At 43.6% G+C, this 25,726-nt stretch overlaps 1 protein-coding gene across 1 annotated transcript in view; it reads right to left on the reverse strand.

The window, feature by feature from the left end:
* The window catches only part of LOC147665049 (integrator complex subunit 11), a gene marked incomplete at its 5' end in the record, with an annotated part of 148,194 nt that extends 129,632 nt beyond the window's left edge, over positions 1-18,562 (reverse strand). The window contains 5 exons of the mRNA XM_086949795.1: positions 1,155-1,244; positions 11,905-11,988; positions 13,558-13,747; positions 15,346-15,410; positions 18,424-18,562. Coding sequence (XP_086805921.1) covers positions 1,155-1,244; positions 11,905-11,988; positions 13,558-13,747; positions 15,346-15,410; positions 18,424-18,562 — 568 coding nt within the window. The remainder of the gene's footprint in view (positions 1-1,154; positions 1,245-11,904; positions 11,989-13,557; positions 13,748-15,345; positions 15,411-18,423) is intronic.
* Between the last annotated feature and the right edge of the window lie 7,164 nt (positions 18,563-25,726).

Raw genomic sequence — 25,726 nt, forward strand, 5'->3', positions numbered from 1 at the left:
AGCCCTTAAAAATGTAAACGAAATAGTTAAATTTTTATTTTTTTAAAAGCATTCCATTTCCTTTAAGGAAAACGGGCTGCATTTAAAAAAAACTGCTTTATTTAAAAGCAGATCCAGACATGGTGGTCAACATCCTAGGAGGGCCAGCCATTCCCAACAGGTCGCAAAATGCAAGTGCCTCATTAATATTAATAAGCCTCGCATTTTGCAACCACATTGGGAATCGCAATCAAGCGCAAAGTTCGAGTCACAATTTACTAGGGTCGTACATCTGGCCCTAAGTGCGCCAGAGAAAATTCAAAAATATACAGTCTAATCACTTAAAACAGGTCTACTTTCCTAACGCGTAAAGTTAACATCCTAAGAATATGCTACTTTGTATATTTCAATCTCTGGTGTGAGTACTAAACTTACAAGCACTTGGAGAGAGTATCCTCCACCCTTAGCCTGGCACATGACTGAGCAACAAGACTATATGAATGGAAAAAGCGGTTGGGTCCAAAAATATCCTGCCAACTCATTCCAATTGAAGGTCCTTTACCACTGCCCCACCAAGTCTCCCTGGACCAGAGTCCCTTGACCTTGTGTCCTCAGCATCTCTTTCCCACGGTGTTTGCTCAAGTCCATATCAATTATGAAATAGAGGAAGAAGATTCACCATAAATACTCAAAGGAGTTTGAACGGTACAAGACATGACAGTACAGAATAACTCATCAGCCTAAAGAGGTTTACAACAGCTTTTAAGTTTATTGAACTCTGAGAACAATTGAAATGAAGATGTAAAAACTCAAAGATGCCCAAGGGATGACACAAAGGTACTCCTGCACACACACAGTTCGTGACTCACTGGAGCCTTCTCAAGGGAAATCAAGGGTATTTATAAAGTAATGGAGGGCTATCAGGGTAGGCGACACTCCCAACCCGGGAAGATGAGTGGGTATCTGAGTTTTACAATAACAGACTGCGAGTGAGGTCCAGGCCGTGGGGTAAAAAGATGAATGCGCACAAGCAATACTGATGCAAGTAATATAGCCAGTGAAACAAGTAACATCATGATATATTCGCTTATGGCTCTAGGAGGGGTAACAGGATGGATATTTAAATAGGAACAGGAATCCATCTGTTGCACAATAGAGGACATAAAGGACCTTACCGTCTGCCTTCCTTCCATCTCCAGTTTTCGATGGCCATTCAAGATCTTGTGTCCAACTGTTCCCTGCACACAGTAGCCTGGCATAATGACCTGGAAGAGAAACGGCAGAAAAAAATCAAGCCACAGTGAACAGAGAATCATTCTATTTACATTACTAAGTGAGCCTCCATGTTTTGGAAAAAGAGTGTTCTACATGTAAGGTTATTGCATTATGTTTAATCTCAAGCAATGAACAGGATAATACATGCCAATTTAAACTTCAGTATTAAAAATCCCAACATGGATATTGCAGTCCACAAAATTAAATCGAGGAAGAACAGATATAGGGTGTGCTACTGTTCAACAGAAGGGGATTCAAAAATACTCATGAGTTCCTAAACACTGCATATATTTTTTCTTTAACCAATATATTTATTGAGGTTTTTCTATACATAAAAAAGATCGCCAGCGTAGCCATGTAGTAAACTGGATAATAGTATAAAAATAACAACAAAAAAAGCATTAGAGCCACCTCCCTACATAAATCAGCGCAGGCAACCCAGAAAGTATGTAGTGTGTTTGAACTGTAGCTTGTGCTAGGCTCCTCTAGATATATATATATACACCAGAGAGGGACAGAAGATGGCCGCTAACTACCCTTTCTGACACATATGTTTCCTCAAAAAGTTCCAGGAACTACTACTTGGCCCATATGACTGTCTCAGTGGTTGAACAGACAGACAGGATATGGCAGCAGAGAGAGCCATTGGGCACATCCTAGCTTTCCTGGGATCATAACATTTCAAGTAGTGTCGGTGCTCCACCCATCGGATTTCAGATCCTCCATCTAGTGAATGCCACCATCCTTCTGTGTAGAGAACAAGAGATTATCATCAATCAGCACTATCAACCTAGCAGGGAATGGTATGCTGGCATGTGCCCCCAGATTAACACATTCCTCCTTCTTGTGCTGCAGAACGTTCCACTTCCGGCTGTAGCCAAGCTAACATCAGGGAAAAGTTGGTTGCCGAAGTGTGTAACTACCATTGATTAGGTGGGCATCTCAAGACAACCTTGGGATCTGCCATCTCTTGTGAGGTCTCAAAAACTACATCTGTGCGACCTTTCTCAAACTCTCTTTTCCTTCTCGTCAACCTCCACCACTTAGCAGCAGTACTCACTGCTGGGTATCAAAGCCAGGCAGCACTCCAATGAGGAAGATCTAAACTGATACCTTTAAGTCCACATCTGAGTCAACCAATAGATAGGCAATTACTGAGTTGCAAAATTAGATTTCTTGTAATGAATTTCATGGGTATATGAATTTTAAAATGTGCTTCCTAATTGTGACTATGGGGCAGATGTATCATCACCATCATTTGAGATATCCAAATAGCGATTTTTTTGAAATCGCGGTTTGAGAATTGCAATTTGGGAAGTATGTAGAAAATCGTTATTTTTTAGTGATTTCTTAAAACTCCTTAATTGCGATTAGCAAATTGCTAATCGCAATTAAGGAATCATTTCCCATTCATTTCTTTGGGCCAGGAGGCCCATAGGAAGGAATGGGAATTTATTCTCATTTTGCGATTTGCAATTTGCTAATCGCAAATTGAGAATAATTTCAAGGGTGCAAGGGTGTCTTAAGGACACCCTGCTGCACCCCTGAAATTTGCATGTGTGCGCATATGGCGCACATAAGAGCGCCACCTGGCACCTTCACAAATGTCAAAAAGTGCATTTGTAAAAGAAATTGCAAATTACCACCAACTACAAGTTGGTGGTAATTTGCGATTTCTTAATGTGGATTCACAAAAAAATGCTTGATGCATAGCATTTAAGGAATCGCAAAATTGCGATTCCTTAAATGCTTGAGCAAAATAAGGAATCGCAATTTTTGCGATTCCCTATTTTGCGATTTTGCTCATACATACCAAAACACCGTTTGGGATTCGCAAACGCCGGAATTCTTTGAATTGCGACTTGCAAACGGCTCCTTACATCTGGCCCTATATGTTTTTATAGGATATGAAAATTGTGGATTCTGTATTTCTAGTATAATAAAGGCCATATTTTCATATACGATAATAGAATCATTATTTCTATACAGTTGTTTAGTAATGACTGTATAATAGGACTATTTTGTGATTATTATCAGTATTATCGATTTATTTGCCGCGAGGAGGAATATTATTGGTTGGTTGGTTAGTACCAATGTAGAGCCACTACAATCAATAGGATTTACAAAGACTTGGTCAACGCTTTTCGGTGGCAGACAACAACGATAGAAGCTACCTTCATCAGGACCCGCCAGATATGTCAATACTTGTTCTCTACACCCTGGAATTTCCTGCAGAAATGTATATGAGAGATCCACATTAAATTTTATGCCCATGACATATATAATGTAAGAGACTTTGATTGGACCGATCAACAATTAACAACATTTATAAAAACATTACCCCCCCCCCCCCCCCCAGTGCCACCTATTACCAAAAAACACCCTTGATTTCTGTCAACTAGAATAGCCATAATCTTGCAATACTGTTGCCCTCACTCACTCGGGCCAGAGGAACATTCATGTACTTCCTTAGTTGTATGTCAAAATATTATATACCATTCAGAAAAGGGGGGTGGTGATGGACAGATTATCTGAATTAAGCAGAACACTCGTACCCAGTCAACAGATCAGGGCTTGATCCATCACCGTTTTTTAGCTCACTGCACCATCCCAGCTCAGAACCTGGCTACAGGCAAATTAGTCTGTCCCTGGCCCAGTGCATCATGGGAACAGGGCAGACCAAACTACCAAGCCAATTATTTTACTGGAAAGGAAACAAGCTTCCGGGGACCGGTTTCTGGCATTACAGCCGTCTTCGGCCCGGCTTGCTTGAATCCTGATGGTGCAGTGAGCAAGGGACTCATGTCTGAGCATACCCTTCCACGCTTATGGTGGACAAAACGATTCAGAAAAGGGGGGTGGTGATGGACAGAGTATCTGAATTAAGCAGAACACTCGTACCCAGTCAACAGATCAGGGCTTTATCCATCACCGTTTTTTAGCTCACTGCACCATCCCAGCTCAGAACCTGGCTACATGCAAATTAGTCTGTCCCTGGCCCAGTGCATCATGGGAACAGGGCAGACCAAACTACCAAGCCAATTCTTTTACTGGTAAGGAAACAAGCTTCCGGGGACCAGTTTCTGGCATTACAGCCGTCTTCGGCCCGGCTTGCTTGAATCCTGATGGTGCAGTAGGCAAGGGACTCATGTCTGAGCATACCCTTCCATGCTTATGGTGGACAAAACGCCAGAAACCGGTCCCCGGAAGCTTGTTTCCTTTCCAGTATAAGAATTGGCTTGGTAGATTGGTCTGCCCTGTTCCCATGATGCACTGGGCCAGGGACAGACTAATTTGCCTGTAGCCAGGTTCTGAGCTGGGATGGTGCAGTGAGCTAAAAAACGGTGATGGATCAAGCCCTCATCTGTTGACTGGGTAGGAGTGTTCTGTTTAATTCAGATACTCTGTCCATCACCACCCCCCTTTCTGAATCGTTTTGTCCACCATAAGCGTGGAAGGGTATACTCAGATGTGAGTCCCTTGCTCACTGCACCATCAGGATTCAAGCAAGCCGGGCCGAAGACGGCTGTAATGCCAGAAACCGGTCCCCGGAAGCTTGTTTCCTTTCCAGTATAAGAATTGGCTTGGTAGTTTGGTCTGCCCTGTTCCCATGATGCACTGGGCCAGGGACAGACTAATTTGCATGTAGCCAGGTTCTGAGCTGGGATGGTGCAGTGAGCTAAAAAACGGTGATGGATCAAGCCCTGATCTGTTGACTGGGTAGGCGTCTTCTGTTTAATTCAGATACTCTGTCCATCACCACCCCCTTTTCTGAATCGTTTTGTCCACCATAAGCGTGGAAGGGCATACTCAGATGTGAGTCCCTTGCTCACTGCACCATCAGGATTCAAGCAAGCCGGGCCGAAGACGGCTGTAATGCCAGAAACCGGTCCCCGGAAGCTTGTTTCCTTTCCAGTATAAGAATTGGCTTGGTAGTTTGGTCTGCCCTGTTCCCATGATGCACTGGGCCAGGGACAGACTAATTTGCATGTAGCCAGGTTCTGAGCTGGGATGGTGCAGTGAGCTAAAAAAACGGTGATGGATCAAGCCCTGATCTGTTGACTGGGTAGGAGTGTTCTGTTTAATTCAGAAACTCTGTCCATCACCACCCCCTTTTCTGAATCGTTTTGTCCACCATAAGCGTGGAAGGGCATACTCAGATGTGAGTCCCTTGCTCACTGCACCATCAGGATTCAAGCAAGCCGGGCCGAAGACGGCTGTAATGCCAGAAACCGGTCCCCGGAAGCTTGTTTCCTTTCCAGTATAAGAATTGGCTTGGTAGTTTGGTCTGCCCTGTTCCCATGATGCACTGGGCCAGGGACAGACTAATTTTCATGTAGCCAGGTTCTGAGCTGGGATGGTGCAGTGAGCTAAAATACGGTGATGGATCAAGCCCTGATCTGTTGACTGGGTAGGAGTGTTCTGTTTAATTCAGATACTCTGTCCATCACCACCCCCTTTTCTGAATCAAAATATTATAAACATCATCACAACTCTCACTTACGCTAAACCTCCAACGTAACTGCATCGCATGTCATCAATGCTGATAAAAGACTTGACACACTACTCCCATCACCACCCCCTTTTCTGAATCAAAATATTATAAACATCATCACAACTCTCACTTACGCTAAACCTCCAACGTAACTGCATCGCATGTCATCAATGCTGATAAAAGACTTGACACACTACTCGTATAGCAGCGCCATGTTGGAGGAGGATTAGGTAATTTAAAACATAGCGCATTGATTCCAATACGGTGATACTCCACAATCACTGATACCAAGTGTCAGCATTGATGTGGTATATTTACAATTACTGCTGTCACGCTTGCTGTCACTGCCAATGTGTGATGCTGCCACTACTATGTTACCAAACATTAAACTACTTGTGCAGATTTGTGTCGCCAAATTCAATAGGGACTAGATGACCACATGAATGCCGCATAATTTTAAAGAGGCCAGACCATAGTCACTGTTCATCACTCAAAAACCTTTCAACTTCTCTTCATTCACAGGATTCTCCCACACTTTACCCGGTGTGCCACTTGATAGATATATTCTACGTTACCCCTCTACTTTTATAAGAAACAGACCGCCGTCTGAAAGTCACTCATTAGAATCATTGTCTGTGTCCTTTGGGGCATTTGTCTCAACTATTTGTCAACACAAAGTGGGTTCCACAAACATGGTTAATGGTCCCCCAACTTCCTACAGTCGTGCATTTATCCACTTCCTACCATAACAAGGAAGGTTTGCTCATCTAAATCTTTGGACAGAAGTCCTGCCACCAAAACACAACTAATACCATATCTAAATATTATCGAGCACAGGAGTAAACAGTCGTCTACACCTCTCAACATAGTTGTGCTGTGACCTTACACTCCTTTTGTTTTTTAAAACAGTACTCACACAATCCATCTGATATCTCCTATATGCTTGGTCATATGTCAAGTGTATTTCCAAGATGATGGATTATATTCCATGCGCTTTTACTTTTTTTCCACTATAAATAAGTGGATATATATTACCAGGGTTTGGTAATATTCCACTGAATTTCTTCATTCAGTCCGTTTCTTACACTATCCAAGGAGAAAATCCAAAAACACTCCCTCCTTTTGCGAATTATCTCCATGGGAGTCCCTGTCTATCCCTTCACCTTTTCCAAGATACACCATTTATTGTCCTTTTCAAAGTGCTGTTTGGCTAGGAAATGATGAACAAGTGGGGCTTCTGTTCTACCATTGTTTTTATAAATGTTGTTAATTGTTGATCGGTCCAATCAATGTCTCTTACATTATATATGTGATGGGCATAAAATTTAATGTGGATCTCTCATATACATTTCTGCAGGAATTTCCAGGGTGTAGAGAACAAGTGTTGACCTATCTGGCGGGTCCTGATGAAGGTGGCTTCTATCGTTGTTGTCTGCCACCGAAACGCGTTGACCAAGTCTTTGTAAAATCCTACTGATTTGTAGTGGCTCTACCTTGGGCAATAGGCAAAAAAAACAACTAAACGTGTTAATTTGCACAGATATATTAAGTTGTGAATGTGTTTGAGGTATGAGCGAGTGAGTGGATTGTCTGTATTAGTTCTCTACCTGGTAATAAATGGATTAGAATGTGAATAATTAATTTTGTATTATGAATTACTGATGACAACAATGTATTTTTTGATGACATTTTTAAGCTGGAAATAATGATATGAAAAGAAGTACTAAATGAAAAAATAATTTAAATAAAAAGACAATGCGAGAGTAAAATGATTTTGTCATTGGATTTTGGTTGTGCCCATGTAATAATTAGAGGTTAAATCCCGTAAGAAAATAAAAAGGTCACGAGGGAGCTGTTTCATAGTGTTTGCTGTTTTTCCCCTATTCTTCCTGACCTGAAAGTAATCTTATTAGAGGGGTTCCCAGAATTTTTACTTAACATTCCTTATAGTCACAATATTTGTAGAAACATCAACATGCTGCTAATAGATCTATATACCCACACACTTGGCAAAGCTCAGAGTAACTACTTACGGCAGATTTTTGATGTACACATACAATGCAGACACCCAAACAGTTTTAGAGCAAGTAAACAAAAAAACCATAAAAACAATGTCTATCTCACACACATGAATATAAAATAAAATTAAAATAAATTCCCAAGAGTAATCCTGTAAACTATTTCTAGGCATATTCCTCAAATGTACTGTGAATTCCCTTTTTCCATGTATGGAAAGTCAATTGTGCAAGCAAAATTGTACATAGTGTTCAAATCTACATATTAGGGAAATAACACATTTTTTCCTCCATTGGGACAGTATTTTCTATCCCAATACTAGTGCCTATTTTATGCAGGTAACTTTCCAAGTCCCAACAAAATCTGAGATAGTTTCCAATTTGCAAACGTCTAAGCCCCACACTAGATGGCAGGAGTATACAGAGAATGTGTCCCTACAGCAACATATGCTACAAACATATACTTGAGAGTGCAACCTCACCTTTCTAGGTTTAGCGTGTAGCGTTGCAGCGAAACGCGCTGCTTGCTCTGCGAGAACTCTTGTAATGAAGGGCATTTCAGAAGGGGGCTTGAAGCCCCACCCCTCATTTCCATTGGCTGGCATCACCGTTTATGCTAAAGCGTGGCCTGCCATTGGAAATGAGGGTTTTTGGTTCACGCCCTTGGGCCTCAGTTCCGGACTCGGTGGCCTGCCTTACTGCTGTCGCAAGGCCCTTTCTTATCTTTATGGGGCCATTTGTTTCTAACACATGGCCCCATAAAGACAAGAGATCAATGCTGGTTTGTTCTTTCCGCCCTCCCCGACCAAGCTTAATTTTGCCGCTTTTATGTATGCAAAATTACTTTGCATATGATTAACAGTGCACTTTATACACGTAGAGGGCTTTTGCCTGGATTCCAGCTCCTAAATGCACATCCTTTGGGGGGTGGGGAGGGACAAGACTCAGGGAGGGGCTGCATTGCTGGGCTCATCCACTGCCTTCAGCCACGTTTCAGACCCAGGGGCTCTGCCGTTACAGTCAAGGGCTCCCAGAGTGCCCGGTCTCTTTAGCACGGTGTAACCCCAATTCTTCTGGGCTCTGCCCCCCCCAATCACCTCTGCTCTGACCTCCGGCCCTAGCCCTTCGAGATTGGAGCCATAGCTGCCTCATCCGGGCTCCGGGTGGAGATTACCCCTCGCTCTTCCCAGGGCAGACAAAGCGCCTCGCAGCTGCTCTCGCACCGCTTTTGTTAACGCCAGGAGCTCTGTCAAGGAATGGAAGAAAAGAGTCCCTGGCTGATGGCTGCCATGTATGGCTGCCCGGCCCGTTAACATCCGCAGCTGCTTCAATGAGTGGTAGCAGGTCACACCATGGTAAACTGGTCCAGATCATGTCTCCTTAACCAATAAAGAGCGTTGAATCCTAACTTTTATCTGCATTTGTTTTCTCCTTCACCTCAAGAAGAAGCTAGGCCAGGTGATATGGTATACTTGGTACAATAATAAACACTTACTATTCCTAGAATTAGAACATGGCTGTTTGAGATGAATTGAGTCCAGTAGGTGATGTACGCTCAAAAGTTAGTTTAGTTTTTTTCTCCTGTTAGGACTCTTTCCTAGTACATTTCGATTGGTTGGTTTCTTGCTTTTAGTGATGTTTAGGGCACTACTTTATACTACCATTGACTGATGAACACCATCCTCCAGAAAGGGCCAATACCCTAGGATGGCTATCTGGAACTGGAAACAAGACTGTTAGGTGAAAGAATAATTTCTAGGTCAGATCCCATTTTACTTGACCGAGTCGTTGAATACTGCAAGTTAGCTCTGATTGTGTGCTTTTAATTATGTTACTTGCAGGCCGTGCCCGAAAATCTAAATTTGATAAATATCCGTTATTCATAGCAAACCTAGCTGATGCGAGCCTAATGTTTTGATCTATGGATGAGAATCATTCCCGGACTAGTCGTTCATAGAGCACCTAAGGCAGATACCAGAGAGTCAACTGATCTAGCGCGACTGTCTGGGCCCCTTTTTCCCATCTTCCTACACACACAGATCTAATCGCCCAAAGCTCCAATAGCCACACGGTGGAAGAAGGTCTTTTCACAATAGGACTTCCAAGAGCGTCTCAAGAGCTGACAAATCAGTACCTAGCAGCCGGGGATTAGTCAGAAAATAAGAATTGTTCTTCTAAAGATGCTATCCACCCACCACCTCTTGAACATGAGCATCCATGCAGTCATCTCTTTCAGCTCTTCAGTGGAATGTAGCCATATCAGCCATCAAACCCTCTTATATGCCTAGCTTTTCCAGAACACAACCATTAAAACAGATACTTTTCCACATAGCAGAGTTGGAAGTCAAGCATAGTTTAATACCCCACCCTCTCTGGTTTTAAGGCGAACCCAGAGAAATCCACCAGTCTCGGCTCACAGCAGAAGACTTCAATACCAGAGCACCACCCAGTCTAAGAGTACCCAATTTGTCAGAGAGCACTCTGAAATTTTGAAGTGTGACCAGTTGGAAGCTACAGAAACGACGGACCACTATATCTCCAATGTGTGGCCTGCTCTATAGAACATTCAGCCTCTTTCGAAGGACGGGGAAGCAAGGTAGTGCAAGCAAGAGCCCCGTAGAGGCAGGTAACCCAACCACAGGACAAGCCCGCATTACTAGAAGGAAGGCCCCTCCCAGGGACAGTAAGTAGGCCTTAGGTGTTTTATTCCGCAGTGTGCTCACTGCAAGGTACACCCCACAGAAACCCGCCTTTACATGCAAAGGATTTCATCAACGTTCAAAAACTTTAATTGCATGTCCAAGCTTTCTTGCACGACAAAGCCCTCTGGCCTAGAAGCAGCACGGACTCTGCCTTAAAAGTGCAATACATATTTGTTTTCATTAGGCAGGTGCCCGTCTCTGCGAGCGTGAACACAGGACTTCTGCCCGAAGAACACCAGTCAAGAGAAACAGCAAAGGCTTGGCACGCTCCTGGCTTTCCCAGGGTCTGAAAGCCCCTCCCTCAATCACAGGTATTTGGAAACAATAATGTGGGAAACCTAAACTGAACCCAGCCCGCTACGAGCTAGGTGAACACCATTGACAAGCTTACACAGAAGTGAAAATACACTTTTCAAAAACAAAATGTTGCTCTTTACTATTAAAATGAATCAAATTCAGCTGGATTTCTTAATCCTAAAATCAACCGTTCTTCTTTTCAACTTTTTTGAAAGCAATTTTCCAACTTAATAAAACACTCCAATTTTGGGAAATGCCACTCATTCCCGAATCTTATGTGGCAACAAAGGAGTGCGGGGAGTGCAGTGGCCAAATTTAGGACATATCTCTTGGAATTCCAAGGAAGGCTTTTATTCTTGGAGCCGAGTTAAATTAAGTGTGACATTTACATTGACATCAGTTTCTGGGCTGCACTTGCTGTTCCGGGGAGGGCAGAAGGATGGCATAATGGAAGGCAGCTAATGGCAAAACGTATGCTAATAAAGGGTAACAAGCATTTACAATGCAATAGGTGTCACATTTGAGCTATTGGCATTGTAAATGACAATGCCATTTATTTATGTTTTGGTTTTTAAAAGAGATAAATAAAAGGCATTGTCATTTACAATGCTAATAGCTTAAACTCTCACATAAGCGAGACCTATTGCATTGCAAATGCTTGTTTTATTTCTTGCTCTCTTAAATCAAGGCATTTGAATGTGCATTTGATATTTACTCATTCAAGCAGCTTTCTCCACTAATCCAAGTTATAATTTTAATAATATTGTTTATTGGTTTGCACGCATCAAGTATAGCAAGAGACTATTTGTTTAATTCTCTTTTCTAGCCTTCAGTTGCTACAGTAGTAAGACAGACATTTCAGTAGTTCAAAGCTGCACGGTTTTGAGGCACTCTTGAAACGCTCATTTTCAGTACTAAAGAGTCATAAATATACTCATGCAATGATAGGACAGTTACAGCAACTAAACACTGCACTCAAGCTTAGGTGGGAATGTCCTAAAGTTGTAGTTCAGCGGTGTAGGCACTAAAATATGTTGTATGCTTCCCCTTCTGTACAAGAGAAAACCTATAGTAATAAGATAGATCATAAAAAAAGTTAGGCTACACAGAAGGCAATCAAAAACAGTGTTGGCTCTCCTACCATGTTTTTTTCATTCCCCGCCCATTTTTTGAAGATCAGGAGAGATTGCCCAGCATGAAGCATTCCAGGAGTCGCAAAAACAACCTATGGAGAAACAATTGCAGGAGAGTGATCAACCTTAAATTACACTTTCGTATGAGACCAAGGCTTAGAAGGAAGGGTGAATAAGTCTACTGTTACACCCCATGTTCAGAGACTCATCAGATCTAATGACAACCATGAATAAGTAGGAGCAGAAAGGTCCAGTGCCATCTAGTTTGTAATGGAAAACCCAAACTCCACATCTTCACTTTGAAAGAAGAAGCTTTCTATGACAACTCAAATTTTTATAACTAAGTTTCATTAGACTCAATAGTACATCTCATTATAATTGTTCTTTCCTCAGCCTGCGGTCACCCAATACAGACAGGTTGGTAAAAGACACACACAACATATTACCAGCCACAGCTAAGCCAAACATAAAAAGATAATTATCGAATTCTACTATGTTTGGGTTTAGGCTCCCCATTCTCCAATTGCATCCTACTGTAGATCGAGGAGTTTCTATCCCAATTCAAATCCTATTCTATCACATAGCAAAGTTACTTGTTCCTTTCTCACTTTCCTCCCACCAGAGTGTGTATGTTACTTTTCCCAACCTTTCCTCATTCCTAATGTATTGCAGTGTTGCCTAACCCGTCTCCTCGTTCTTCCAAAATGGTTTTCAGTGTCATTGACGCTGGCCCTATGAAATCTGTCCCTATCTTACCTGGCCATAGTCCCATCTTACCACTTGTCCTTCATTTTCTCCTTTCCTTGTTCTATCAAAGATTATGTGCATCACTTATCTCCCTCAGTCTATGTTCAGAGATTACAAAGCCCTTTAATCTTTCCAATCAACCTGACCCAGATGTACCTGCGCCTTTGTAGTAAGTACTGAGAACACCTGTACCATCTTTCTGTAAGTGCTACAACTTCCATGTAGTTTTGCTTACAACATTCACCTCTCCCAGCTACCACAGAGTGGGTTTATCTTCTCCACCGCACCCTACCATTGTCTGATCACCTGCCTCCTGATCTACCTCTTGCTGCTTCTTCTGCAACTTGTCATGGCACAGGGTTACAGCCCCCTCTTTCTAATTCTGATTCTTTGTAACAAGCCCTTGCTTAAAACTATGATCCAAGGTTAACCAGCCTGTTCTTCTGCTATGGCCAACCTGCCCCACTGCTCACTTAGTCTCAAGCCCAGGGCTACCACTCTAGTCTTCTATCACCTCCCCTACCTACTTCCTTCCAAGGCTATTTTCTACTCTCCTGTGTACCCATATCAGGTGTCACATTCCTGTTTCGCTCCCTGATTCCCAGACCAGGAATTACCTGCCCTCCAACCCCTTTACTATGAAGGTCAGAGATTACTTGCTCACTCCAACACTTTTTCCTACCATGATAAAGGGTAACATGCTCCATAATCCTCACATTACTGCATGTCAGAGTTGACCTGTGCCATCTTCTCATTACTATAAATACACCCATATTCACCCCCTACCTTCTATGAAAGTGCAGCAACCCCCTTCTCTTCTCATGTCCTAGTACAGTCAAGGGTTACCTTTGCTCTTTCTTTTTTACCATGCTATAGCAGACTAGTTTCCTGTCTCATTCTCCTCTAGTTCTTACCATGGGTCCAGGGTTGTCGGCAAATGCTCGATCGAAGGCCTTGATGTGCTTGAACTCAAACATGTTCCTCTGTACAAAGGTCTTCCGGATTTTCTGATTGGTCCACGTAATGAACAGCTTGTAGTAGTGGTTTGCCTTCTCTGTGAGTCCTGTTGAGAAGTAGATTGGAGCCTTGAGGTTCATCCTCTCCCTGCAAGAGAATAAGCACTAGTTAGCCTCTGATCCTACTTTAAAGACCCAACTGCTGATGCCTTCAACCAAGATCTTTCCGCCCTCCACTCATGCTTGAACCCACACTGGGTTACTGTTTATACTCATACTGACACTCCAACCCTGGCTACATTTGTTGCTACTAAACACAAGCCCCCCTTCTGTTTTCTCTGCTGAGGACTCCACCTTTGACCATTGCTTGTGCAAACTCAGGTTTAGTCTTAAGAATTACAAAAATGCATAACATTTTCAAATGACTAGTTTAGTTTGCAACAGTGTTTTAGAGCTAACTGGCTGGCCAATTAATTCAAAATATTCCTAACAAGCAAGTTTCTTAAAACGGCTGAGCCAGACTCAGGCAGCCAATACCCTGGTGGTCTCCCACATGTACAAGCCGGTCAGGGGGCCTCTGATTTCTTTTATACCTCTATGTGAGGGGTTGTCTGTAAACATCCACAGTTATGTCATCAAAGTAAATCTTGCCTTGACATGACAAGTTCCCGCAAGAGGCACAGCGTCCCCTCACAACTTCCCCTCCATTGGGCTATCAATATTTTTAAAACGGAAAGCAACTGGACGCAGAAGGAGATGCATAAGTCTCCTAAAACATACATCAAAATGTCCTGTGATCTCACTTAGCTCTACCGAAGTGCTCTAAACTTTCAAGAGTAAATGGACTAATGAGATGCATATCTATATTTATGGCTACTGTACTAATAAATCCTCTCCTAGGGGGTCAACAGATCAAGCAAGAACATTATTAGAAAGAATATTGTCCGCTTCAGCAGTGACTCGAGGTAATCATGTAGTCAACATAAAATTATAAACATATTTAAGAATCAGAGACAACAGTTCTGAACACTGCTCAGATAAACAAGGTATGTTTTAACAGACTCTTTTTCTTTAGTGTCACAAGAAGGAAAAGACACACCTTGCTTAACAAAAAAAATCAGCTTCAGTTCTGAGCTAAAAAAATGTGATGCCCATTCAGGATCCATTTTTTTTAATGGACAGATAATTGAAGAAAAAAAAAATTATGCACCTAGCCTAACAGGTCCATTTTGTTTTCGCTATCCATCTGAAGATATCAGTAGGTTGCTTCTTATGAATAATTATTTGGTGGCTCCTGAAGAAGGCGTTTTCGCCGAAACGCGCGTCGAGTATTGTTTCTTCAACCTCCTTGTTGGCACCACTTACTATTATATGGTGTCATTTTATGCATACAGATTGTTTATTATGTTATTGAATGTATTAACTTGTATTTTTTACTGTACTGTCATATAACTTGAACCTTCCAGTTCTTTATATGATTTTTATTTACTATATTAAAAACATGTTTATTTTTTACTTATGAATGTGCCTGTTCCTCTCTATTAGTCTGCCTGTTCCCTTCATCATTTTACCCATATTATTTGTTGTCTACTATGAAGATTGCCTAGGAATTTTTACACACACAGATAATTGAAGAAGCCATAGTGGATCAATTTACATCATTATACCGTTTCATAAATGGCAGAATCCGTTATATGAAATCTGAAATGCCTGTCTTGGAAGCAACAGAGTTTAGTGTGGTCATACCAAAAGGTTTCAAGAAGAATGCAGAGTTCCTGAGCTCGTCCCAGAGCGAAAACTGGAATAAGAACCTGTGAGAGAAACATAACGAGGATTAAGTGTATCTACAAAAACACATAAACTAACAATTAACTGACATAAAAAATACAGAACGCAAGTATGCTCTAGATGTTAAGTGCTTGCTATGGTAACTCTGTGGAGAGGGTCATAAGTACCATGTGCTCACATGCCATGTATGACACTATTAGTCAATTATCTTTCTTAGCCAATACCACTTTGCCAGAAGGGCTTTTTAGTCTTGTTTCTCATTACAACCATGGTTGCATACGTTGTAGAAAATCATTTACAGTGTCAGTTTATTTTTTATTATAGTTTTGTACAGCACATTAGAGGACCTGAAATGTAGTGGGAAATGGGTTAACAAGTGTAGCAGTTTTAAAACTATAAATAATACACACCAAAATAAGCCGTGCAGAGTTATGAACAAATATAAATTAAGTGAAAAGCAGTTTATTCTTGATAAGTTCAGCAACCGTAAACAGTTTTAGGCAAGATTCTCGATTATACCAGTGACATACAGTAAATGCTACTCGGAGGATGTATAACTGACAAAGAGTTACATGGATTGGAAATTTACCAAACACTGAAAACTCTGTAGGATTTAGGTCGATGACATAGGTGTCTTTTGAAATGATTTGGAAAGGAGGAGTCACACTTAATATGAGTGGGTAGGAAATTCCAGTCTCTGGGTGTGTGGCATTTTATTCAAAAGTGGGTAAATGAGGGGGAGGAGCCAAGATGGCGACTGGTGAAGACGTGTAGGCTCCCGGCTCCAGCAGCTACCCTTCCTCCGCACCGGTATCCTGAACCTATCCTGTTCTTTTTGGCGGCGGAATGAGCGCTACGTTGTGCTGACTTGTTTTATCTTTCCCGCGCCTCTCAGCTCACCCGGCAGCCGGAGATAAGTGACCGACGATTTTGAGCCCTGGCCCCGGGACTACGCCGCCGACCGTCCCCGAGTCTGAGAGGCTGAGGGGCGGCCGTCTTGCCCGCGATCCGCTGACACTGAGAGGGTGGCAATTTCCCCTCGAGTCGGACTCCTGGTAGTGCTGCCTGCTGTGGAACGCCGTGATCGGCGCCCTGTGTTCCATTACCCCTCAAGACGCTTTGCAAGTAACGCGTCTTTGTTTGAGGCGGGTGGCGAGAAAGAAGGAACGCACGGCCATGTTGGGAATACGTTGGATGCCTGCTCCCATGGCTCGGTGAGACGGCTTGTGGCGCTGCAGTCCTCAGTTTAGACAGCACAACCTTTATCGATTTTACGGGCTTGCAGCCCTGTGCTGGGGACAGATCGCGCTGCACTCGCCTTGCAACTTGCTCTGTGTCTCGATCATCAGGATGGGGTCTATTGCCTCAGAGACTGGGGGCGAGCACCCGTCCCTGTCTACTGGATACGTCGCCCGACGAGCACTGGGGGCCAGTTTGCTCGTTCCTTTCCGGGACCATGACTGCGAGAGGCTCCAACCACCGCTCTCCTACGGAACTATCCTGGCCGTCCTCACTGACTTTAGGACGGAAATGCGTGTGGGTTTCCGAGCGCTGGGTGAGTGCCTCGACATAATGGCGTCTGATCTACGGAGGGATCGTACTGTGGAGGGCCAGCCAATTCTGGGTCTATCCTCATCTGAACCTACGGGGGAAGCAGTGCCTTTCTTTCCTGGCGGGGAAGACGTGCTCGCCTCTGCCTCTACGGACGCCTGCCACCGGCCGACCAGTGAATTAGCCTGTGAGACTTTGTTTCCCTTGTCTCCGGGACTTGTTACTCTGCCGCTTGCAACAGTGTTACTGCCTCATGCCCGGGACTCACAACAGCTGGCCCCCTCGGTGGATTTCTCATTGTTGCCTTCATTCTGCGCTCCGGAGACCCCACATTTCCCCGATGGCCCGCGGAACTTCATTGAGAAGGACAAAGGATTTACTGGTGACGTTCAATTGCCGCTTTGTGTGACTGGTTTACTCTCCTTCGACATGCGGCCATGTTGGTTCTTTGTCTTGATGGGGGCGGGCCTTCTTCATGCGCTTCATTTTGAGATCTGTCCGAGGTCGGGTCAGGGCTAGGTTCTTCTTATGCTGCCGGTTGCTTAGCTGGTTGGACCGGGATTGGAGGGGGTGCACATTTGTTTAAGTCGCACACGTTATAATGTCCTTCCCTAACTGCCTTTGTATTAATATCTGATTCTCAATAATCGCACATTGTGTGGGGATTGTGTTTCTGACGGGGGGGCTGGGAATGTTTGAAATGGCTCCTCCTCCCGCTTCATTTGTAGTTTTTGAGAGTCGCAGAGTAGAATGGCCTATTCTCACTCTCTATATTTCAAAGTAATTTTTATTATTTTTCTTCTTTTTTCCTTTCTTCTCTTCCTTTCCTTGAACTGCATTTCGGGTTCTTTATGGGGCGACAGGCACATTGTCGGGGGGGTAGGCCGTAGCCTCCGCATTGGTGTAGGGTGGGGGGGTAGATTTATTTTACTTTTTAGTTCCTATGGGCCTTTTTCTTACTTTCCTGCGCTTTCTCATACTGGTTTCCTTTCTGGGTCTGTGATAGAGGATGGTTGGGAGTGGGCGGCGCTGGGAGTGGCACGAGCGTGGTTCCTATTGTCCGCATTGTTTTTCTACTGTATTGCCACTCTGAAGGGGTGCTTCACGTAATTGCTGCTATTATTCCTGCTGCCTACTCATGTGGACCTAATGTACGGACTCGGATCTCCTTTGCACCTATCCTTCATTGACTTCTATTTAATCGAAAAAACCTTTAAAATTTAACCTTTACTGCTCCTTCTCCCTGGCGACATGTCTTTTCCAGCGTAAATGCTATTAATTGTTGCTATATCACCTGATGCCGTTGGGGGACCAAATTGCTAGCACTCGTGCTCAACAGTACTGTGGCCGGCCGGATGGTTGTAGGCCCGTATTTGTTTTTCTGTACCATGCACAATAAAGGTTTTCAAAAATTTAAAAAAAAAAAAAAAAAAGTGGGTAAATGAGATATTGTGTGAGTTAAACCTGAACCTGTTAGAGATGTACCTTTCCACCTCGCTCCACGGTCTCATGAACCTTTTTCAGGAAGTCTCGTTCACGGCAGCGCTTGGAGTCCCGGATGGTTGTGGCATAAGTGGACTCGCTGATCAGCACATCGGGCCGACATTTGTCGATCCATGCAGCGCTATGAGCAAGAAAAATCACATTACCAGTTATTGCTATGAACCACCACCCACTCAACCCTACACCTTGGAAAGAAGGCTTAGATACAACAGAATTTAAATGCTATGCGCTGAACATTACCAAAGTTGAACATAAGACATTTGGCTTCAAGCTGTAAATAGCAGCTACCACCAATGCCAAATTAAAGTTACACAACTTATCAACCTCCCCAGTACACAAAACGGAGTTAAAGCCATAATATACTTACATTTGTGGGCTGCAAGTCACACAAATTTGTAGCAGGGGTTCAACATATTAGGCTATCAAACTGACCTACTATTCAACTAGTGGCCACAATGTTATCAGTTTCCAAATCGACATGCACCCTAGGCTAGTAAATTCCGATGTAACCGAGGCAGAGATGTTCTATTTTCAAGTGGCCAAAGTCATACTCTGTAACATTTATTAGGTTGAGCTTGGGCAGCGCATGTGCTGCTGTGAGGCATACAGTAGTGGATTATGGCTTTGAAGCCCCGCCCACTCTCTGCCCATATTTTTACTTGGCTTGTGTCATTGTCCTTCGTAAACGCTGGCTTCCGAGTTATTATTAGGCCTGTTAATCCCTCCTTGTCTGCATTTGTTACCTCCCATGATGACTGGACCTTTTACTGGTGTTGTTACATGGTCTGCTTTATAAGTCGGTGAGCACTATTTTATTTAATGCTCTTACACCTCTCCACCCACTACCACACAGCACGCTTGTATTTTCATTTTTACTAATGGCAGTATGATTTAACTATAGCGGCCGTGTTTATTTATTTATTTATTTTAGCAGTCCGGTCAGCGTTTAGCGAATTTGCTTATTTATTTTGTTTAGTAGAGCCCATGCAGCGCTTTCATATTCATAGAGGCCACGCCCCTTTCTTTACGCAAACTGTGTCTAAAGAAAGGTACGCAGACGACATTAAAGTGAAAGCGTGGCATGAACGCTTTTACCCCAAAAAAGAATCTGTGTGTCAACTTAACAAACAGATGCTTATTTTTGTCAAAGCCCCCAATGCCGCTAATTTCACTTCAATGTCCGACAAGGCCCTTTCTTTAGACGTGACTTGTCTAAAGAAAAGGGAGTGGCCTCCATGAATAAAATTTGCAATGCAATAGGTCTCGCATTTGCGAGAGATTAAGCTACTGCATTGCCACTTTAAACTCTCATTAATGCGAGACCTATTGCATTGCAAATGCTTGTTCTCAATGGTTTTGTAAATATTAAATAAAACAAGCATTTGCAATGCAATAGGTCTCACAGTTACGAGTTTCAGCTATTGGCATTGTAAAAAACAATGCCTTTTATTTATGTTTTTAAAACAAAAATAAAAGGCATTATTTGCAATGTCAATAGCTCAAACTCGCGTAAATGCGAGACCTATTGCATTGCAAATGCTTGTTTCTCTTCTCTCCGCTACAGTTAAAGCGATTTCTCAGAGAAGCTCACTACCAAAGCCCATATTAATTACAGGGCATGTGTGAAGCTCGGCCTTCCTCTTGGCAGTTGCAAACACCCACTGGTACCAGCAAGCAAGCACTGTCAAGTTTAAATATTGTTCCCTGGTATTTGCTTGGGTTTTCGTTTGAGCTTGTGGCTACTATTCCTCTAACCTACTTGATCTTCCATGCCAAGCACAGAGAATGAGTATTAGGAACCAGTGGAGGAGGAGCAGATGCTTTTCCCATCCATGAGGATTTGGTTAATGCGATTGATGCTTCTCTACAGAGAGCAATCTCATCAGAGTTGGAGCCCCTGAGTAGACAAACTATTGAATTTACAGACCAACAGAGCATTTTATTTCCTGGCAAGGAAGATAGGGGGCACTCGCCTCCAGGTGACACACGGGCACCCTTAGGGACAAAGGTGCCACAAAAACCTGCCGCCGAGGCTAGGGCTGTTTCGCCACCCTCAGACGCATTCGAGAGATTGCATAAAGTCTTCCTGAAGCTGCGTAATTTCCAACCTGTGTTTACCCCCCGATAATGATGCTCATCCTCCACAGGGAGCAGACGCAAATGCCGGGGACAAATCCGATACCCCTGACGGGGGTTCTGGTGAAGAAACAGGCCCCAGTAGACCATGGCTGCCAGAGGATGACACCGCAGGATTCAGCGGGTTTGCCAGATGTGCTAAATCCAGCGGATATATATCATCCTTTCTCCGCAGATTGGATACCAGCTGACAAGTTGTTGCATTATGTGGTCAGCCACATACAAAAGCCAATGGACAAAGAGGTCCGGGGAAGACTGAGGGCAGAATGCCCTAGACCCTTGTTGGCTGAGAAGGTTGCCTGCACCCTTAAAATCTACAGTAAGATGGTGACATCTATTGCCATTAAAGACCTAAACTCGGTGCATTCTGGGAAATGTAGTATTGATTCGGTTCAATTGAACCAAGCACCCAAACATGATATCTAAAAGAAATGTGGATGTCTGGCTCCCTGTTGAGATGGAGCCAGCTGAAATCAATAGCATATGCCCATTCTCGGAATTAAACAGAAGGACTCACCTAGCACAGAGAGAGCTCCCCTGCATGCCCCAGGCGCTCAGATTCCATGCAGCGCCTCTCTGCTCTGCTTTCCCTCCAAGCACTGCTGCTCCAGAGCCCCTGCGAAATAGTTTACCCACTGAAGGAGAGGGGAATCTGTCCAAGGCCAGGCTCGGCTTCAGCAGACTGAAGCATCGCCGTTCTGAGCTGCGTTGCTGCCTTCACAACCTAACAGGATCTCAAGCGCAGAGAGGGGGCGGAAACAAAGGGAACTTGGACAACGGGAGGAGAACGAGAGGGGGTGGTAACAAAGAAAAGCACAACACAGAACGCACGCGGACAACGGGAGGGGGTGGGAGGAAGGAGAAGACGAACAGGAGGGGGGTGGGTGCACAGTAAAGCACAACACTGAAATTAACCAGGAAAGTGAAAGCGCGTCATGCGTGCGTTGTGCATGAACAACAGGTGTGTTTTCGGTACAAAGTAAAGCACAACACTGAAACTAACTAGGAAAGTGAAAGCGCGCCATGCAAGCATTGTGCTCAAACAATGCGAGCCGTTCATGTGCACATTTCCTGTCCCCCATAGGAAGCTAAATCGGCTACAATAGTTCTCGCAAGCGAGCAGGGCATGCGCTGCGTCGCTAAGCAAGACCTAAAAATGATCATTTCCTTAACGGGTGACTTATGCCCCGATGTAGGTCCTGTCTTATTGAGCCACAGAACACTACACTTCACTGATGACTAGACTGGTACCTGTAGGGCAGTGCTTCCCAAACGTTTTAGAACCAGGGCCACATTTTTAGAGCAATAAACTTCCAAGACCCACCTAGTTTTTCAGATATTGCTTCTGGCTCCATTTTGCACAGAAGTTGAAATTGAGGCCCTCAGAGAGATACAATATTACTGACTGTGACAAACTTGCAGCATCTGCTTTTCTGTTGCTTCTTCACATCAATTGCCTCAGTCGGAGTTTGGGTTTCAGCCTGAAGTCTTTGTCTCGTTAGCTGCACTTGGCTCTCTTCAGGGCCAGAGGTGAGACTAGACTACATATACACTTTAATTTACCAACTTGCAAGCCACTCCTGTCTGAAAATCAGTAGCTGATAACAACTAGGGCCGGCTTTAATCAGTAAGGCTGAGCCAAATACTATATAACAAAAGGGAAATGCCAATACTGATAGTTGGTTCCAACAAAATGAATTCCAGATGTAAAGACCACAGTTCAATACATATGTACGCTACTAAATAGCAATTTATTTTGAAAAAGTTTTGTTTGAACACACTTTTAAATTAATCATGGGGTTCAAAAGGACAACACAATGTATAAAGAGACAATCAAAGGAAGGACACTAAAGTGGGATAAAACCCCTCATACAAACTATCATTCATAATTTTCAAACATCTCACAGTCATACCTCTCACATTCAAACATTGGCCTACGCGTTTCGAATCCTTATTGTTGGCAGGATTCTCATCAGGGCCAATAAGCTCAAATGGTCCTTCAGCCAAAGGTGGTGAAATTCAGTGAGTTTGTGAAACGAAGATTCACTCTCGCCGCCGGACGCTTCTCCGTTACCGGGTAAAGCTCATGGCTCACTTGGATGATGCCCTTTTAATCCACATACTGCAGACTTCGGGAGTTCCTCGGAGACTGGATTAATTCCGGTCCCAGGACGATACTTTCCATCATTGAAATTGACAACAACCATATCATTCACTGATCCACCGCTTTCTTTAGTGACTAAACTCTACTCACTGAATTTCACCACCTTTGGCTGAAGGACCATTTGAGCTTATTGGCCCTGATGAGAATCCTGCCAACAGTGAGGATTCGAAACGCGTAGGTCTTTCTTGGTCTGCTGTTTAGGTCTTGGTGTTAAATGGAATTAGTGCATCTTGACTTTTTTTGTACACTCCAACTTTATTGATTGAAATGTGAACTGTATTACTAGAAAAATTTTGTATCGAAGTGTATTGTTGTGAATTATATGAAAAGCTATTTATAACACAGCAGACTCAGTACTCACCCCACTGGTTTACAATTTTCTTCCCCAGTGGGTGTCGGGTATATTGTTTCAATGTGAGAGGTATGACTGTGAGATGTTTGAAAATTATGAATGATAGTTTGTATGAGGTGTTTTATCCCACTTTAGGGTCCTTCCTTTGATTGTTTCTTTATACATTGTGTTGTCCTTTTGAACCCCATGATTAATTTAAAAGTGTGTTCAAACAAAACTTTTTCAAAATAAATTGCTATTTAGTAGCGTACATATGTATTGAACTGTGGTCTTTACATCTGGAATTCATTTTGTTGGAACCAACTATCAGTATTGGCATTTCCCTTTTGTTATATAATGAAAATCAGTAGGGCTGAGTTAGAATCAGTCACATTTAAAGCGGTTGCTTTGTTTGAAACTCACTCCTCCCAGTCCTAGAGGTAAAAGTAAATTGTAAATCCAACATGATGCCAGTGGATAGGCACACTCGTCTTTCCAGACATGCGTGTTCTTGGCACTGTCCTATTTAATTCATGTTAGAGCAGATTAACCACTAGCATATTTCCACATCTTTCCATCTTCGATGAATATGATTCGTCATGCTGCATTTACTTTGTTAACAAAATATTTTGACCATTAGGACTGGGGAGGACTGAGTATTCTATTGTCTGTAGCACAATCTAAAAAAGGTTGCTGTGGTTAAAAATTCAGATTATTCACATATACCAGGACTTTTGTGACCCACCAAAAACAGGCGTGTGACCCACAGTTTGGGAAGCGCTGCTGTCGGGCATTGCTTTTGAGGGAGATTTGACCCGGCAGTTTGGGCTTGTACCAAGACTGGTTTGCATGCAATGGGTCTCTGCCCAAAAGTGGCACTGTGGGCAAAAAATGATGGACTGGAAAGCTCCTAGCTGAGACTTTGGCAAGCATTCTACCTATCATCTTCCTGTTTTCTTCAGTCTGAAGGCACAGAGACACGTCAGAAAATATACGCTATTCCAATAGACACGTTTTTCAAAAGGTATTTCATGTGGGAAAACGTTCCAATTTTCGTTTAGTTTGTATTCAGTGGTAATGATTGATGTTCTAGAAAGAACCTGCAATAACATGACAGAAAACACTGGGTGCACCCAGCAGGAAAGTACCCCTTTTTGTAATGGTCACCCCCACGTTTTGCCACTGGTACGGATGTTTATCGACTGATGTGCACTGGGTCCCTGCTGACCAGACTCCAGTGCCAATGCCCTTTCACTAAAAAGAAGATAAAATGGTCTAATATTGTTACAACTGGCACACATGTTAGCACACCTGTAATTCCCTAGCAAATGGTTCCCCTGGTATATGGTCAATGGGTACTAAATAGGATCCCTAAGGGCTGCAGCATGTATTATGCCACCCTAAGGGGCCCCCTACAAATTGCATGCAGGCTGCCATTGCATACTGCCTGTCATAGTGCAAACCATGAGTGAAAACACAAAATGGCACACTCACTGTGTGCCATGCCAAAGTCACTGCATTTAATATATGCAAATGACCCCTATAGCAAGCCCTAAGGCAGGGTGGATGATATTACATGTGAGGGTATATCTGCATGAGAAGACATGCCATGTGCTGTCTAGTTCAATTACTAGATGGTACAAGTAAACAGGGAAGCCGTCTTATATATATATGTACTGGACACTGGTCAATAAGAGTCCCCCTGCTACATGATGGCTTTACTCATGCCTATGGTGTTTGGTATCCAACACCTTGTCTTAATAAATCTGTACTGTTGCCAGTGCAAGATTTATTATGACATGCACCCAGATGGCACCTTGGAGGTGCCCCCTGAAAAACCTAGCATTATCTAGTGTGCTGGCTGACTGGCATTGATCAGCCTGCCACCTCAGATGAGGTTCTGACCCCCTGCAGGTGAGAACCCATGCTCTCTGAGGCCAGAAACAATGCCTGCTCCGGAGGAAGGTGTTCCATACCCCCTCCAGCAGGATGTCTAGTGATTTAGCATATCAAGGCCAGGGGCTACAAAGCCCCTACCGCCTTTGATATGCGACCCCAGCTTCCCCAGACCTGGGAGATGACACCCCCTGCCCGAGGACCATTTGGCACCAGGACAGGTGGGAAATTAGCTGTGCAAGTAGGCGTGTTGCACCACCAGGCTAGGCACAAACCTAAGGTGGGCTACCTGATGTGATCCAAGAAAGGATTTCACCATATTTTTTGGGTGGATATGGGAACTCTGGGACAGGATTATACCCACTCCCCACAGGAGGGGGTCATATGGGGGTGAGTAGCTCATTGGCTCCTACCCTTAACGACCCTAAATTTAGTATTTAGGGGCCCTGACACCAGGAACTGAGATTCGACTGACTAAAGAAGGAGGACAAAGAGGAGCCAAAGAATATAAAAACTGTGGACTAGCTGTACTAGCTGTAGAACTTGGCACCAAACCCTGCCGGCTCACTTCTATCCGGACAATTGCAAAGAACCGACTTGTCCTGCAGCTGTGCATTCTCCCTGAGCCTCAGAAGGGTGGCAGCACTTTGCCAAACAGGCAGCATCTCCCTTGAAGTGGAGGAGCCACGTCCCTGCAGCCCCCGAAAGAATCAACCCGGTACACTGTTCTGCTGACTCCCCCGCCCCCGGTCCACTGA

Source organism: Lissotriton vulgaris, unplaced genomic scaffold (genome assembly GCF_964263255.1).
Source record: "Lissotriton vulgaris unplaced genomic scaffold, aLisVul1.2 SCAFFOLD_584, whole genome shotgun sequence".
NCBI lineage: Eukaryota > Metazoa > Chordata > Amphibia > Caudata > Salamandridae > Lissotriton > Lissotriton vulgaris.